This window comes from Topomyia yanbarensis, chromosome 2 (genome assembly GCF_030247195.1).
Source record: "Topomyia yanbarensis strain Yona2022 chromosome 2, ASM3024719v1, whole genome shotgun sequence".
NCBI lineage: Eukaryota > Metazoa > Arthropoda > Insecta > Diptera > Culicidae > Topomyia > Topomyia yanbarensis.
This window is the reverse complement of record NC_080671.1, coordinates 378,938,784-378,956,025: the sequence shown is the minus strand read 5'-3', so window position 1 is coordinate 378,956,025 and position 17,242 is coordinate 378,938,784. Positions and strand designations below refer to the sequence as shown.

Below are 17,242 nucleotides of genomic sequence, written 5' to 3'. Positions count from 1 at the left end.
CTTGGACGATGACTGTTTGAAACCTTTTATACTTTGCAGATTGTAGAGTAAAACTCCCAGATTCCGGAATCTGACAGCTATTGGCTAAGGAATATCTTTTCGTTTTACGATATTACCCACTAACAGTCGATTTTTGTCCTGTAGGAGGTACAACTTTTGTGTCACGTACGAGTCAAATAACTCAAAAATGGAACAAAAAGTTAAAGAAATAGAATTAAAAAAAAAATGATTATGGACGCCTACCCTCCTTGGCTGGTTAAAGCTGTATCATTGTGCAACATGAGGGCCCACTAGTGAGTGTGTAATCGTTAATTTTTCAGGTAACTGATTGAAAAAAATAGTACTATACAGAGCGAACACTAAAAGAAAGAATACTTTTTGGTAAGTATCTCCAAGTTTCGTTTTGTTCAGCCCTTTTGCTCAGTAGTGGGAATGGGCGCGTTATGCCAGTTTGGTCGAGACACATTTCAGTTGTGAGTCAGTGAATGCATGACGCGAAAAAGTGCCTGATCCGAGGGCAATCACTGTCAGTGAGCAATCAAAGATTTTGAAATGGAAACATGTACATTATTAAAATCAGTTTAGTATTCATAATTCACCAACTGCTTTGAGTCACTAAACTATAATATATTTAAAAGTACTTAATCTTCGTATAAGTTTATATAACAAAATATGACTAAGTATGTTCTTGTTTCATATCCGTTGAACCATACTGAGTGACCCTAATATATTTATTTATTCAAAGCACCTATCTTTTTCCTCTCTGTATTATTTTAGTCATCATTTTTTCCCTCTGAACTACAACAGATTACATAAAAATCACATTCTATATTCCTTCCTATGGAATAAACACTAACATTTCTCCCTAGGGGGAAAATCTTCAGTGAAACCACTCTTTGTACGTAAAGGGCACAAATCCTATCTTAACTAAGTCGTTGGTGCGTCGGTTTCTGATGAGAGGATAGATTGAATAAGCAGTCTTTTGTAATTTGTCATTTATTTATAAGCAGAGCAGATAAGTTACAGAAACTTTCTATCAAATAAGCAATAAGTCAGTTGCCTGTCATGAGATCAGCACTTGGAAGGTTTAATCTTTGGGCGAGCATAGCGTAGTTGGTCGGCAGCCTTGAACGCAACGAGTTCGATTCTCAATCCCGCATAGGATTACATTTCGACTCCGAAAAGTGGCAAATGACCGCAAGGCTAAAACATCTACACTCAAAAAAAAGTAAACGTTATGCCTATTGATTTTACACATAGATTTTTGCAATTAAGGCATATAGACACTATTTGCTGGCACATAAACTTAATGTGTGTATTTACAAGAAATATTAATCTTACATTTCATAACATAAAACCCCATTCTATAACAATATGTACATATAACTTATGTGTGTGCATACATAGTTTATACAATTGACCCATAGAAGGTATGTTTGCGCGTGATAACAATAGCATTTCTTCTTCATATTAATTTTAAGCGGTTTGAAACAAATAGAATTAACGTTTGGATTTTTTTGCAGTGTATATTAACAAAAAAAGAACATTAATTTTCTCTTATTCATCATATATACATTCTCGTTTGTTAAAATTAGTAGTTTTTGTTCCTTGGTTTTGTAGTACTTAGTTGTTCGATGCAAGGAGCTTTTATTCTCTACCCAACAAACATTAGGAGCTGAACTATAAGACTACTTGCTGATTAAAAGCAGATTAAAGGCTATTTAAGCTGAATAATACTTTCGCTGAACTATTTGAACATTAACAGTTTATTCAGCCTGTTTAATCTCCAGTATTCGCCACTTCAAACTAGGCTGAACTATACTACTAGCAAATGTTGCAGCGACTGCATTAATGCTTTTATTCAACCATCTTAATTAGACTGAATTACGAGTTGAATAAATGATGCTGTTACCAATACTATTACCTTTAATCATTAAGTTGCACTACATGTCTTCAAAAGGTTGATTCTACCTATCCAGCTTTTTACGTGCCATAATGGCGGTATAAATTGTTCAGTTCGTAATACGTTTAATTGCCAGCTTGACAGCAACGCCCAATTGAAGATGTCGGGCGTTCATTGAATAAACATCCAACCCATTGGACTAACGTAGGATGACTTAACCTCACTGGGCGGTAGACGTAAACAATTATTGTCAAAAAAGGGCTATTAAACGTATTACGAACTGAACAATTTAGACCGCCATTATGGCACGTAAAAAGCTGGATACATTTTCTCTTATACCACCTTTGACTTTTAGCTGAATTATGTGTTTTACAAAGGTAATTGTACCTACTACAAAAATTGACACGCTTAGCGAACCATGACGAATGGTAACCGACCTGGGTTAATACACACACTTTTTTTTTTACTTTTAAGTGAAATACTTCTCACTTAGAACCCTTTTCTTATTCTATTTGCTGCTTCAACGGTTTGCTCTAGTAACATTTATACAGTGTTTTTTACAATTTCATGCAGTTAATTTGCAATTTCAATTTCGGCCTGAAAAAATGTCTGCTAACAAAAAGAAAGTTGGTTCGACGCATTAGTAAACCTAAAAAATAATTCATACCAAGGACTTGCATATACATACAAACTTAGTTGAACCCAGCCAAATCCCCGCAGAGTCGAGTAATAAGTAATGACTTATACTGATATCTCGGAAAATTCTCGATTTTTCGAGACAAAAAGATCGATTGTAAGCAACAAAAAAATCTCGATTCAATGACAATTTTGAAACAAAGATCGATTTTACCAGATCAATTTTTTTAAGTTAACAATATCGATTTTGAAAAATTCGTTTCTTCATCGCCCATTCCTATTTTGAAGTAAGTGCCTATCTGTGGACTATTAAGTCCCTGGAATAACATATGATTATTACATTGGCGACAACTGTACTCGTAAATCTTTCTGGCTAGAAAACAGTATATTTTCTAAGTGTTTCGGTATATTCCAATCGAGATGTTTTCATATATTATGGTTTAGAAGCAATAACAACAGCAAATTTATTTTGTTGTTTCATATCTACTGAGTTTTCAGCATGTGAAACCAACGACTTACAGTTTTTCAATGTAAAAGCTTGCCAAATCATACGCGCCTTTGTTTACGTAAATTTACCTTTTAATTCAAAATGGTCTGTTTACTTATTGAAACGGTATGGCAAATAAATCAAGGAGATTGCCACCTTAGAATTGAAAATGGCTTAAATCCATCATTCAGTTACTACCACTTTCATATGACACTCATTTTTTACTTGTCTAAAAGTTTTGTGACATGCGTAAGTCCTCATCTTGGATACAAAAACGTCTGCAATCGTTAGTTTTTGAAATTAGTAAATTGGGTCATTAAACTATATATAGTTTTCCGTTCCATTCGATAAATTTTAGGTCCAATATACATAACATCACATTATTTCAAAAAAAATTTCGTTGTAATACGTAAAAACGATTTTTTTTTGTTTTTTAAAATAAATCTTATGTAAACTTGGCAACCATACATAGGAAAACTGCGGTTGTTTACATCTGGCCTATCAAGACAACACCCAAAATGAAAAAAAACTATATGCATTGGATGGTGTTTATGTAAAATAAAAATAACCCTGCGGGAAAACCAAGAACACATGTATTCATTTTTTCTGACAGGGCATCATTTGTCGTGGAATTCGATATGTCGAATGCTTCTGATAGTGTCAAATCCAGACTGTCAACATATTTCTTTATTTTAAATTTTAATATTATTTTCACGTTTCCTGAGTTGTAAAAAACACATTGTTGCAATCACGAAAATCTGCTCTATCGATGTATGTCATAAAAAAGATTTTTATCTCTCATAACCCAATTGTCTAATTTAAAATTTCCGAATGTTCTAAAAATTATCGCATAAAAAACTATCGTAGGTTGGGATTCGAACCCAAGCCAACTAGGTTCACTCAAATCTATAAAAGGCTAGTGTAGTCTTTGTACAGACTCTATTCAGCAGCCTAGACTTTTCAGTACATCGGTGAATTCTTAAGCATTCGATGTGTGCAAGATTGGTGCAGACAGTAAGGTAAGTGCTTAGTATTCAACAGGTTGCTGGTTCGGATCCAGGTACGTGATATGACTTCCAACAACCCGCATATTTGGTGACCACCTTAAGGTAATTCGTTTTTTCTCTAATTGGCGATTTGCGGCAAAACCAAAATTAATCGTGCGACACCTATGATTCAGCTCATGAACTGGTAAAGTGATACAGTTTGCTTTTTTTCACCCGCAAGTGAGTCGTGGCTTACAACAAAATCTTCATTATCTTCTCGGAAAAAGCTAACCACCCAAGTAACCAATAAGCATTAAAACATATCCTAATATCTGCTTTAAATCCACATATAAAGCTGTCCTAAAAAGCCGTGAAGCCCTAAATACTTATATAATGCTGATATTATGCCAGAAAAGGCGAAATATAGTGCTATTACTGTGCAGAGATTGACAGCTCGTTTCTGCAGTACTAATGCTATTATATAGCAAAAGCGCACAAATGTCAAATTTGAAAGCCTTATATTGGCTCTTCTAATGCTAATAAAAAGCTTCAGTTGGTTGTCATTGTCCGCCATGGTTTTAAAACCATTTCTTATGTTTCCCTTCGGTATGATGAGAAAAAAGGAAAATTTTTAAAATAAATTATTCTGTTTAAAACCGTAATTGACTCTGTTCTAATGCATTGTAATGAATATCCTTAATAGGTTTTCGTTCTCACATGATATGAATGTTTACGAAAATTACCTTTAGTAAGTCTCGAACTGAGGTACCTTGCCTCGTCCTTCACGTTAAGTGCGCTGCGTTTGCTTCCTGGACTACAGTCGTGATTCGCTGGTTGGGCCACACCTCTGTCCAACTAACGAATTTGATTCGTTAGTTGAACCGACTGACAGATGTCAAAAACTCTCCAAAGGAGACGGTAGTAGTGTAATTGCATCTATTCACATCTCTAATAATTTCCAGAATGATTGTCAAAGTAAATTTGACGTAAGATTTTGACATTCAGATGCTTTTTCGTTGGACAATGGTCCAACTAGCGGATGTCCAACTAAAAAGAAGTCCAGTTAAAAAGTGTCCAACCAGCGAATCATGACTGTATATTGTATATGTTCGATTAAAATGAAATATACCGAATATAATCTTCAAGAAGAGTTGCATAACAAATAAACCCACAGCATTACAATAGCATTATATCAGCTTTTTATTTGCTCTATAATGGCATTAAATGCACTTGTAAAGCTTACATGCTTTAAAGATCCTTGAAGCATGTACGCGTTATATCAGCTTTATATACGCATATAGAGCAAGCTATAATGCTATATGTCGGCTGTGCAGTTATGCATTATTGACGCTAATATAAAGCTTTATTGCGTTGTTGATGCTGCAATGGAGTTTCAATGCAACATTAATGCAAATGTATAGCCAATATAGTGCAATGGCTTAATGCTTATGGTTACTTGGGCACTGCCAAAATATGAATGAAACGAGTAAGAAATTTAGTTTTATTTACAATTATTCTGAAAGTACAGCCATTTGCAACTATTTGACTCATACATTTCTTCGAAATGTAATCGGGGTATTTTTGTGGTTATAAAAAATCGTTCCATAAATAAAGTTCCAACTCGAAACCGAGACCCAATCAGGACCAATGTCAAACTCCTTTATATTTTGAACTACGTAGGAGATTCAGTGAAGACTATCGGAGAGAAGGATCGGCTGTGCATGATACAAAGCTGACACTTTCCTATTAGCCGGATATACTCTTTCCTCGCGTGATCTGGAGAGTTTCATGAATTTACACCATCTCATGAAGGTTTAGCTTAACTTAGGATGAACGGGAAATGCTGTTGCGGCGGCTACGGTGCTCAACAAATTACATTTCGAAACAGCGCGCATATAGCTCTGCGAATAATATTAGAAACCACTTTTTTTACACTCTTTTCGCAAGATGTTTACTCATCATCTGATAAAATGATGATTTTCCTCCATTTTCATAAACAATTATCAACAAATTGATCGGTAATTTGGTGTTTAAAAGTCATTTTTTACCAATGTTTACAGAAAATATATGCACTATGACAGAACAGAATAAAATCAGCAACACTTTCCTTCCAGCGCTATCTGCGAGCGGTTTCAACGTAGAATCGCCAATTGTAACGTAACACTAATAAAAGTATATGGCTTCCAAAGAGATTGATAGCGTGTAACTTGAAATAAATGTCTTTTTTAATAATTTTTCTATGATAATTTTCTCAGCTGAATAGCGGTAATGAAAAGGTTTTTTGATGAAGCTGAACTGTGGCTTTCTTCAGGCTGTATACATGCTGAAGAATTGTTCTTTAATGTGTCTTAATCAAACCAGTTGAATAAATTCTCCAAATCCCGGATGTTTAAGGGTGGAATAAACGATATATCTATACCGTTTATTCAAAACGTAATATCTAACAAATGTAAACAAACTGAGTTCATTATACCAAATAAAAGCTAAGCATTGACTCTTTATCGTTCACAAATAATAGAGAAAAATGATAACTCTTTATATGTTAATTTAAGGTTGGACAGAGAAAGGGTAAAATTCGTAAACGAAAAAGCAGTTTTTTTCCACACCGTATGTCAGATCTTCATAAAAATCAATCAGCAGTACTGTAACAACATTCTACATACGCTGATTGATTTTTATGAAGATCTGACATACGGTGTGGAAAAAACTGCTTTTTTCGTTTGCGAATTTTGCGCATTCTCTGTCCAACCTTAATCTTAAGTCAAAATGTCACATATAGTATACCAAAGCTTTGCTAATATTTTGTAGATGTGATGTTTTGCGTTGTAATGTTTCTCCAAGTCGACTGTAGTTAGTATGTTTTTCCAATGCCAAACCTCATATCTACACTCTCGGTTGCAATACAGCACATGAAATATATCACAACTACAAGCCCATCTCTCTAAACGTCACAGTAAAATGTGCCATCTACAAACGGAGTTGCTAAGACCACATATGTAAAAGAGCATAATAGCAAAAGTGATCGGCAAAATGCAATGAAATAATAGTTATCAATTATCTCTCTATTATCTTCGCGAAAAACATGTAATATGCTTATACGATCCTGCAATGAGTAAATACAGAGGTGATAGTAGAATTAATAGCCTTCTGTGTGCTTTAATTGTTAAATAAATTTGAAAGTTGCAAGGAATTTTTTGCACGCGATTTTCTCCGTTTGACGTTTCAGTTAGATATGATGTAATGAAAAAACGCTCTGGATATGATTACACGTATACCTCCAATGTTCAGCTAGAGCTGAATAAAGCAACTGTTAAAACGTTTAAAAAACCACGAAATGTTTGTTGGGGTGGCTGTTAGTCTGTGTGTGTAGTAAGAAAGTATACTTTCCTAACAAATATATCGCACTGAACCTCAAGTATTGTTTGTCAACTGATCTTTTCCCTCTTAATATTCCTGTATCTTCATTCCGACGAAATACGACATTCCCAAAACAATATAATATAATGTAAAGCGACTACTTTTAGTGCCTCTGGACATTTGTCTATTTACCTATTTTAAGGTTTCGTAATACAAACATAATTTATCGTTTATAAACCTTGGTATTCGCATTGTTTTCGCGCGCGTTTTATGCAATCGCATGCGAAAGCTTTGGAGCCTCGATAAAACTGCAAAAATTTCCTTCAACCAAACGTTCCATCTCACCATTGACACCGTAATATATGTACACAAATATGTTCTGAATTATTAAACATTAAATTTTTTTTTTATTTAGATTATAGTTGTTTCATTACAGTGCAAATAATGACTGTATTAATTCGGAGCACATCTGAAAACAATCATTGGAGATCCATATAATTATTATGTGAAAAAAGCTATCTAAATAACTAACATTTCTTATAGAATTAATAAACCATCATATGCTTTAATACGTCAAACATTCTCTATACATTTAACATGCATTTCATTGGACCACCTAATGTTTTTAATAATAGTTTTCATATAGTTATTATATTGTGCACTGATAGATTTGGGTCTGACACTGTAATTTAAATGTTATATGGAAATCTAATGGAATTGAATTTGAGAGGAACATTCAACATGATTACCATATGAGTTTGATATTCTATTAAAAGTCTTATGTAGCAATCATTGGAAATTCTAATAGCGCTAAATTACATGAATATCTTATAATATGGTTGTAGCAATTCCGCTCAGTGTGGGTTGCCTTGCTAAATGAATTTGAGTAGTCGGAACACAAATATTGAGTAGTTTTAAATAAGAGTAAAACATCGCAGGTCTTCATCGTTTTTGTTTTGAGTCTTGTTCTCGTGGTGTTGGCGAATTTTTATTGATTCCAAAATTTGGAGCTGAACTTAATTATTGCTTTTTACTATAAATCACGCTTGTACCATGGCGAAAGCCACCAATCTGCTTAACATCAATGTGGACAATCTCTTTGAGCAACACAGTATTACCGATATTGACCAGATTCATAAACAACTCCAAGCAGAAGTCGAGCTCAAACGGGAGGAACTTCGAACCATGGTTGGGTATGTATTGAATCTAATATTTTGTAGCTCACGGATAATTTTTTATATAAAAATCATTTCTTATACAGGGAACGCTACCGTGACCTGCTTAAGGCAGCGGATACAATCGGGGACATGAAAACAACGGCCAGTTCCATTATTGGTAATATAGATAATATTACCGCTGTCTGTCGTCAACTGAATGAGCACCAACTGATTGGATTCCGATCGGGAGCCCAGAAAAAGAACGTCTCTAATAAATTCTATGGAATTCTTGTTCAAATCAAGCTATTAACCAACCTTCCGGAGATGATATGGAGTGCCATTGATAACGAAGATTACTTTGTCGCAACGCAGTTGTTTATTTTTTCTAGACATATCTCAACAGGACTACAGTTGGACTCAAACAATGAAGTTATGGCCAAGTTTTCGGTTGCCAAAAAGCAGTGGGCCGTTCTAAGCCAGTTCTTTTTTACCATTAAACAAAACTGTGCAAACTGTCTAGAACGAGAAGACTTGCGACCGGAAGTTGCTGCAAAATGTTTGGCTAGCATGCTTCTGTTAGAAAACTGTCAGCTTGAACAGATCTTGAATGGCTTCGTACAGATGCGCTTGAAAGCATTCTCTGGAGTTCTTTCAGACAGTTCAAAAAATGAAAAAGTTAAAGATAAGATTGTCGCTAGTTTAAAAGTGTTGATGAACACGGTCGATTTGATTAATAGATGTTTCATAGGCACTGGACAAGAGGCAGGTCTTCTCATGATGGAATTAACCTCGGTGACCGGCGAAAGTTCCCTTCCGACGATTAGTTTGATAAGGTCAGAAGATCCGAAAATCATTCAAACATTACCGGACATTATCTGCAAATTTCGACCAAGGTTACAACTTCAATCGTTAAATACGGAAATGGTGCGAAACAGTTCTCAATACTGGCTACTAAATGTGGAGAAAATAGCGTTAAAGCAGCTTGCTTCTTTTATGGATTTAGTTCCAACGATCAAAATGCTACATGACATAAGAACACTTTGTCTAAGAGCAGCTGAAAAGCCAGAACAATGGTCTGAAACTTGCAAAAAATTGTCTCTTACAGAATCGCTGGATTTTTATAACCTTTTCTACCAACCATTGATTAACGCTCGAGCAAAATCTATAATCAAATCTTGTTGGTCTGAGACAGTAGAAAGCAATTGTAACGACATTCTTGAACTAATAAGGACCGCATCAACTGACAAGTCTCTGAAGAATATGAAATACTTCGTGTGGTCCGAATCGGCAGACGACAATCCACTGAACTTGAAAGATGCACTCGATCGATCTAATCTGGCTTCCCATCAATTACTAATGAAATCAAGAGCGATTCCACCCTCGCTAGTAAAACTTGCATCCTTGCTCGATGAACGCGTTCAAGCTCTAACCGACGAAGTATCCTCATTTTTGAAAAGTTCCAATGATTCAGAAGTAGATCATCTTACTGTATTTTACAGCGATAGTAGTGTTGAAAGTGTCTTTCAACTTATAACATCAATAAAATCGGCGGAATACAAGCAAACGGGTGATAGCTTTATTATACTCGCCCGACTTTTGATAGCCTTCAAAGAGCTTTGTCCTTCGTTAAAACAATGTGTTGCCTCGTCTAAATTTGCACACACAACCCCGTGGCATGATGATGATAATCTTCAAATGAGTAGTAAACGTTCATTTGATTTGCAAATGAACAATTGGACTAAGATATCTGGCTTGTTGGACGAGGAAAGTTTAAGGTTTTGGAAACTGTGGATAGACGAATTTGAGAAGAAATGGCCACAGTTGGACCAACATGCCGGTTATGCAACAGTACTTGTAGACTTCCCCGTAAGTAACTTCTAGGTTTTTTTTCTTTTTACCGCTCTAATTTTTCATTTCTCTATCAGCTATGGGATATAGTTGCCATTGAAGAGAATGATGAGCAGAACCAACCGGTGCAATCAACCATTCGAGTTCCCGCACTTCCAAGCTTTTCACTGCAAAAACTGCTCCATACGATAGCCACTCACCTCAGTTCGTTCATACCCCACACAATCCCGAAAAGCATTGTAACTCTGATCGTGGATAAAACTGTCGCTCGGTTGTACAATCATTACCGGAACCTGTCGGCGCTCGATTTCATACAGAAGAACCAAAATTCGGCCTTACAGTACTATTTCGATTTGAAATTTATTCAGCTTTTATTTACCGGGCGTGAGAAGAAACAATTCAACGATGACTACAATCAGTTGATTGACACCTTTAAGAGTTACATCGACCCGTTCGACTTTGATGTGTTCCATTCGCATGTGAACACTAATGTGAAACGTGCGGTTCAGCGAATGCAGCACTTTTTCGGTGTAATGATAGTAAACGGAGACCAATTCAGCACGATCCAGAGTAGCACAGTTGGGACGTCTGCTGCTAATGTTAGCAAGCTTAGTCAGGATAAAAATCCAAATATTTTAGCTCTTAGTTCTAACAGTGCGAGCGAGACGTGGTTCCCGCTTTTACCTATTGTGACAAAAGAAATGCCAACGGCCACGACAGCGGTGGTGGAACTAGTCGGGTTTGCTGATAAACCGGATGATAAGGTACGGCTGAGTTTCCCAATTCTCGATGTTAAAATATTTAATATGGTTTATTCTTTCAACATAATGTGCATTATTTCGCAGGATAATTTTCAAAAATCCTGATTGAATGTGCTTAGGGTCCTTTAGGCAAGAACGGTATGAATTCTACTAACTCACTAATCAGAGTTTGAACGACTGTTTACCTACGCTAACACTATACATAATACCTTGAGCTGATGTTATGTTATCGTTAAATTGTTCGTTTTAAACTAACCTGCCAAACGATGTTTAATATGATGTACTTTTAGATTTTTGCGGACAATGCTGCTGCATTTTGAGTGAAACTGTTGTCATATCTTGTACATAACCATTCAATATTGTTAACAGCACGGCTTGAATGTTCCAATATATTGATGTACAACAAACAAATCAAACAGCATGATGGACAAGACAAACTTTTCCATCTGATTTGCTGTCATAGCCCAATTACATCTTTGTTGGACGATGATTTAAATACAAAAATGTATTTGTGTATATCCAACATCAGATGATGCTTCAAGCTGTTCTCAACTCCTAGTCGACAGTTTTCACAGTTTCCTGTTAAAGTACCGATAGTACTCCACACAGGATTCCAAAGATTTTCACCTGAAAAATGGTGCAGTATCTGCCAAGCGAATGGGATTGGGCTCATCTCATTTCACGACAATAGACACCAGCAGCGGTTCGGCCCTCCAACAAAGAACCACCAGTGCAACAAACTACATATTCTTCAATTTGTCGCTCCATACAGCCAGACAGTCATTCCTCGCGAGGAGAAATTCCCACATTGAAAAAAGCAAAACTACATGTGAATGTAAGGTCACTAGGAGCAAGTATATGCTTATCCCAAGTAACCATTTAAGGCCACAGTAGTGTTTGGCTAGTTGCATGATCCATTGGGTTACTGCTACAGAGCCCTTGAATATACCAACAGTATGCACAAGAAAGTGCTTCTTGTTTCAGACAGATATAGAGATTTTATGTTCAAGCAGTAGGTGTTGTCATGAACGCACCAGTCACGCCATCAAGATCATCTTCTGAAGATGATTTAACTTTGATTGGATTGTCATGACTTCTGCCGTCTGTTACCACTCAAAAGACCCGTATGCCAGTATTGGGTTGTGCATATCCAATAAATGTACTTGGGTTAGGGGATCCAGGATTTGCCGAGAGCCTGTCTACATTGGTCGAAAGTCCGTCTGCATTGGCCGAAAGCCCGTCTGCATTGGTCGAATACCATGCAAGCTTTCTTGATTCTGAAATCGATGTTTGCTTACCCACCACGCTAATGGAATGTAGCCTGTTGTAAGTCTTCAAGAAAGAACTTTTTTGTTTCCGAAATATGCTTGAAGTGCTCATATTCTCGTTGAAACTGGATTGATTCCATCTTTTCCCGGAGATTTATGCGAAGCAAATCTCTCAAGCGCCCATTTGAGCAATTCGATTGTCAAAATTCTACGAGCCAAGAATCAGCAAAGAACTCACTATCATCCGATTCCGTACACACTTTAAGTGTGTGTGTCAAAAAGATAGTTGAGTACTTCATCTTCGTCAGCCGAGCATATACCATTAGCAGTTCAAATTTAACTGACATGAAGGACTTATTTAGCCTAGCCTCGTGGAGACTTGAGACATTTGAGGGATTTCATGAGAAGCCGGCTGACCACAAAATATGACCATCGTAGATTCGAACAAAACTTTGAAGTTGTGTTCGATCAATAAATCTCCATAATTTTCTCTGACAATTACAATATTTTGATACAAGAGCAATTTTTCAAAAGGGCGTGGACATTTCTATGCACATAAATTTTTTTTATTCCGTTGCTCTATTTTATACAGCAAAACTTCCGGACAACGAGTTACAGGGAATGAATATTTCTGTACGAAAAAAAATGTCATTTTTCACAAAAGCAAAAATTTGTGTTAAAAATTCAAATTGCAAAAAAATCCATTTTTCGTATTTTTTTATATTTTGTCAAAAAAACGTATTTTTTTATATTTTGTCAAAAAACATGTTGAATGTGATTGTATGATGGAGAACTTATCGGTAAATTTTTTTTCCAACTATAACTTTATACATTGTTTTAAATTTCATGCTAATTGACATACAAAACCTTCCAAAATTCGATTTGTTGAACAGTTCGTGTGATTATACCCTTTTTAAAAGTTATTTGCGTTAGCTTTCAATAAAAAAGTTTTCCTAACAACAACTTTTGACATATTTTTATAATTCATAATATTTGCAGTCAAAAATACAATTTTCTTTTTGAATATGATTTTAAACGCCATTTTAAATCAAAATGCTAATAACAAAGTTTTCTGAAGTGTAGTAACTCAGGAGATATTTTAAATTTCGTTTTAACAGAATTCTTTTGTTTTATTACGACCTTTTCATAAGTTATTTGCGTTTCTCCATCAATATAGGTTTTTCAAAAGGCCCATAACATTTCCTGTGCCATCATTCAGTGCCTGTCCAATCGATTTGATTGAGTTAAGTAACTTTGCAACATACAAGCTTCCTTTATATAAATACGGTTCATGAACCAGAGCTATGAAAGCGTTTCCTTCCGGCATAGGGCGGGATATATACCACACATATTGGCTTATAATCCCCAAATAGATGTTAGGGACATGACCATCATTTCAATCCTACGGTTCGACTGTGTCAGAGATTTACTTGCGCCGCAAGTATATGATCCGTCCTACACCGCCAGCCATTCACTCCTCCGGCAAGGAGATACAACTCGACTTAGAGATTTCTATATTTTGTCTTCTCTTACGATATGGAAACAGGACCCCAGTGGGACGATTCTTCAGAGATACTTCAACCTGCTAGATGCCACATGGCCTCTAGCCCGGTTTTGTCCGGAGAAATATAATAGACTTATAAACCGCCTAGTTGACCATCGTTGGAAAATGCTCATTAAAATCTAAGAAAGTCTGTGATGAAAGTTTCTTAACACATTAAATATCCAGTTTTTTACGCCATACCGGTCGCCAAGTTCATCCTGTTCGTAATATGTAAACAGTCCTTACTTTGAAAATGGTTGTTTACGACATACGATAGTCCAATATCCTAGGAACTGTTGCCAAGGGCTATTCACCTATTACGAACACCACTGGCGGTTCCAGGAACGTGTCCCCTCTTAAAACAGAAGTGGACTTTCGTAATTGTTAAGGTTAGTACATTGTAGCGCTCATTGATCCAAAGAATGTTATTTCGACACTCGCTGTTGATAGAGACCGAGATTAGACTTTCTTCGTATCCACGAGTAGCACAGGAAAAGAATTGTGTTAGTAGGTGAGGGAAGAGATCAGGAGATGACTTGGTAGACAATACGATTTTGGCAATATGCACGAAAGCCGCTGGCGATCAGTTTTCGAAAAAATTTATCGAGCAACTTGAACTCCCGACAACCAGCCATCGGGAGTGTTGCTTCTTGTTTTTACTTCCACGATCATTTTTAATTTTTTTTAAGCTGGTATTTTTGTATTCGTTTAATTTTCGTTTAGCTTGAGCTTGCGTGACCGCCCCTGGTTGCTGGCAAAAGGAAAAGAAAAAAATAGTCCAAAAAAAACCAAAACTACTACAGGAAACTATCGATTTTATTCATGAAGAGAATTCGAAATAATTTTGTGCGGCTACTACACTATACACTAGCAGCCGCACGCGCAGATCTCATCCGAGTCAGAATCCAACTCCAATCGGTGTCAAAATGTATGAATTGACAGTGGTTGATGCCAAAACCCGACCCAGTCCCGGGTTCAGGCAAAAATTAAGTTGGCTCCTACCCAGTAATAACGGTACCGAAAATCCCGGGAATAATAATTGTTGGAACCGAAATACTGATACTGAAAAAAAGCAAGGACCGGTGTTTTCGGTACCATGTAAAACTATTTATGAAGCATATGTGCAATCCGTGAACATCCGGAAATAAATAAGTATTTCTAAGTTCCGCCAGTAAAGTGGTATTTAATAATTTGTAGGGGTATGAGGTGGGACCATCATCATAATCATTATAGAAGTCTGTACTAATTAGCCGAAAATAATTTCAACGATCTTATAAAAGATCTCAAAGTATTCACATCTAGCGTAAATGACGGAAATTTGATTTGTTATTAGCGACATGCTGATTGATTCCTAGTACTCACTGGGTGGGGTCGTAAAATAACTGTGGCCTATGCCACGTCTGTATTTGGTTTGCCATTGAATCTTTATCAATAAAAGAACGAACACCGACATAGTAGTTGAGTATTTTAGAGTTGGCAAACAGTTTACAGTAATTTAAAGAGGCTTGTTATGCATTGGAGAAGAGTAGGCAAATCGTATTAAGTATGAAACCAATTTACAGAAAAGCGGTAATGCCGTCGAGAGGGAATGTTGATAATAGGATTTCTTCTATCAATTTTCGAAGTCGAAGAAAGTCGCGTAGCTTAGCAGTAATTTATTTCAAAAGTGCCCGAAATAAAAAAGTCACAAAAAATCTGCTAAAATTATGTCATTCCGAAGAAATTAAAAACACCAAGCATGCTTTGTTCAAAATAATTTAATAATCTGAGAACAAAATCATCAGTTTGAACATTCAATTTTAACTTTCACATTTCTAGATTATTTTGAACTAAATATTAGACTACCGCTACTATCCGTACTGAGAGCTTCAGTACCGCAGTACCGGTTCTCGCTAAAAAGGATCGGTACTAGGAACCCTACTCTTACCCTGGTTGGCACCGCAGGGAGGTAAGAGATAGGTGTTCTGTATCAGAGGTGAATGGCGACATAGTATGGCTTCATGTTACACAATAATACCATTTTGCCAACCACCGACGATTTGTTTAACAGTTAAATACTTTCACTCCTTACCTTACAGCATACCCGAGCTATAAATAGTGAACAAAGCTTGTGTAATTAACCGATTGAATTTAACGACGTAATAATATTGTTTTGATTGAATCTGTATCGTTCTCCCACAGCCGATGAAAACCCCACCCAAAGAAACCAACACAACCAACAAACCGAAGGAACCGTTACCATCATCGTCTTCGTCTGCAACGGCACAAAATTACGCCAAAGGAGCGGCTGCTTTCTTTGGTCTCGATAAGGACTGGTTCAGATAAAAGCTAGACTTATTAGTAAGTAATACACAAAATATTCACCTGATTTAAAAATATGATGATTCTATTTTTCATAAATTTGTTCAACTAATTTATTAAGTCTTAGAAGTAATACACGAATTATTTAAACACATTTATATACAAAATAAATACTTGTATAGTTGAAAATAATTTGGCTTATCTCACAATAATGGACGTAGTAACGAATTTCACAGTTCAATTTATCTTTTCCGAAATGGCGTCGGGTATGGATGCTGTCCAGGGAAAGGGTTGAAGCTACCAATGCTTCCATCCTTATTTTTTATTGCCACCCTTTTTTCCTCCTTTGTCTGCTCCCTTACCTCCAGCAGCACTTTTATTGTCATTTCCACCTTTTGGTTTGGCTGCACCACCTTTTTGCTGAAACCAAGCCCAAATAAAGTAATCCGAATTTTCACTGCGCAACGGAATCAGAATCCTGCGGGAAAAAACCTCGCAAGGCTTTGATTCCCACCATGTTTTAATTACATTGCCACCCTGGTTACCACCAGATCCGCCCCCTCCACCTTTGCCTTTGCCCATTATCACTTTTTTCAGATATCACCAAAGTTTGGAAATCTTCTTTTGAATCTTTCGCCTAGTATTAAAATACACCTACCAGGGCCAAGATGTGCTACTCGACTGAATGAATTCTATAACAAGCGACCCTGTATATTCTTGACTATCTCGTCACATTTGTCCGTCCCATGGTCAACTGTTTTTTTTACGAATGTGCCAGTAGAAAAAACAGTCGAAAGTGATAAATAATGTAGTCGTTAACTAGCGAACAAATACCAAATCCATTGGTACGTAGAACAACTACATCTCGCTACCAAGCTGACAAAATTTAAAACCAAAACAAGTGCAATGCTGTGAACGACAAAAATAACTTTCCGCTGTGGATAATTAAATAACAAAGAATAATTTGCTTAGGGAAAAACAAATCGAAGATTCAA

At 36.3% G+C, this 17,242-nt stretch overlaps 1 protein-coding gene and 1 long non-coding RNA gene across 3 annotated transcripts; one reads left to right on the top strand and one right to left on the bottom strand.

Annotated features, from left to right (window-relative positions):
• The first annotated feature begins 8,356 nt into the window (after window positions 1-8,356).
• Window positions 8,357-16,412, top strand: LOC131684651 (conserved oligomeric Golgi complex subunit 1). Of its 2 annotated transcripts, XM_058967714.1 has the most exons (5): window positions 8,357-8,562; window positions 8,631-10,392; window positions 10,452-11,138; window positions 11,220-11,273; window positions 16,128-16,264. In XM_058967714.1, exons 1-4 carry the CDS (start codon window positions 8,423-8,425, stop codon window positions 11,238-11,240), a joined length of 2,610 nt encoding a protein of 869 aa, XP_058823697.1. In that variant the 5' UTR covers window positions 8,357-8,422; the 3' UTR covers window positions 11,241-11,273; window positions 16,128-16,264. The 2 variants fall into 2 exon arrangements, with proteins under 2 accessions (XP_058823697.1, XP_058823696.1); XM_058967713.1 differs by lacking the exon at window positions 11,220-11,273 and having other exon boundaries at window positions 16,128-16,412.
• LOC131684658 (uncharacterized) lies at window positions 16,315-17,118 on the bottom strand. The gene is made up of 2 exons (XR_009304670.1): window positions 16,776-17,118; window positions 16,315-16,667 (listed from the first exon to the last, which is right to left on the bottom strand). It is a non-coding gene; the product is annotated as an uncharacterized LOC131684658 (long non-coding RNA).
• Between the last annotated feature and the right edge of the window lie 124 nt (window positions 17,119-17,242).

Excerpts from the sequence above, each read along its gene's own strand:
- LOC131684651 (XM_058967713.1), top strand. The coding sequence starts at position 8,423 with ATGGCGAAAGCCACCAATCTGCTTAACATCAATGTGGACAATCTCTTT. Across the intron at positions 8,563-8,630 it reads GAACTTCGAACCATGGTTGG|GGAACGCTACCGTGACCTGC; the intron begins GTATGTATTGAA and ends TTTCTTATACAG. Across the intron at positions 11,139-16,127 it reads CTGATAAACCGGATGATAAG|CCGATGAAAACCCCACCCAA; the intron begins GTACGGCTGAGT and ends GTTCTCCCACAG.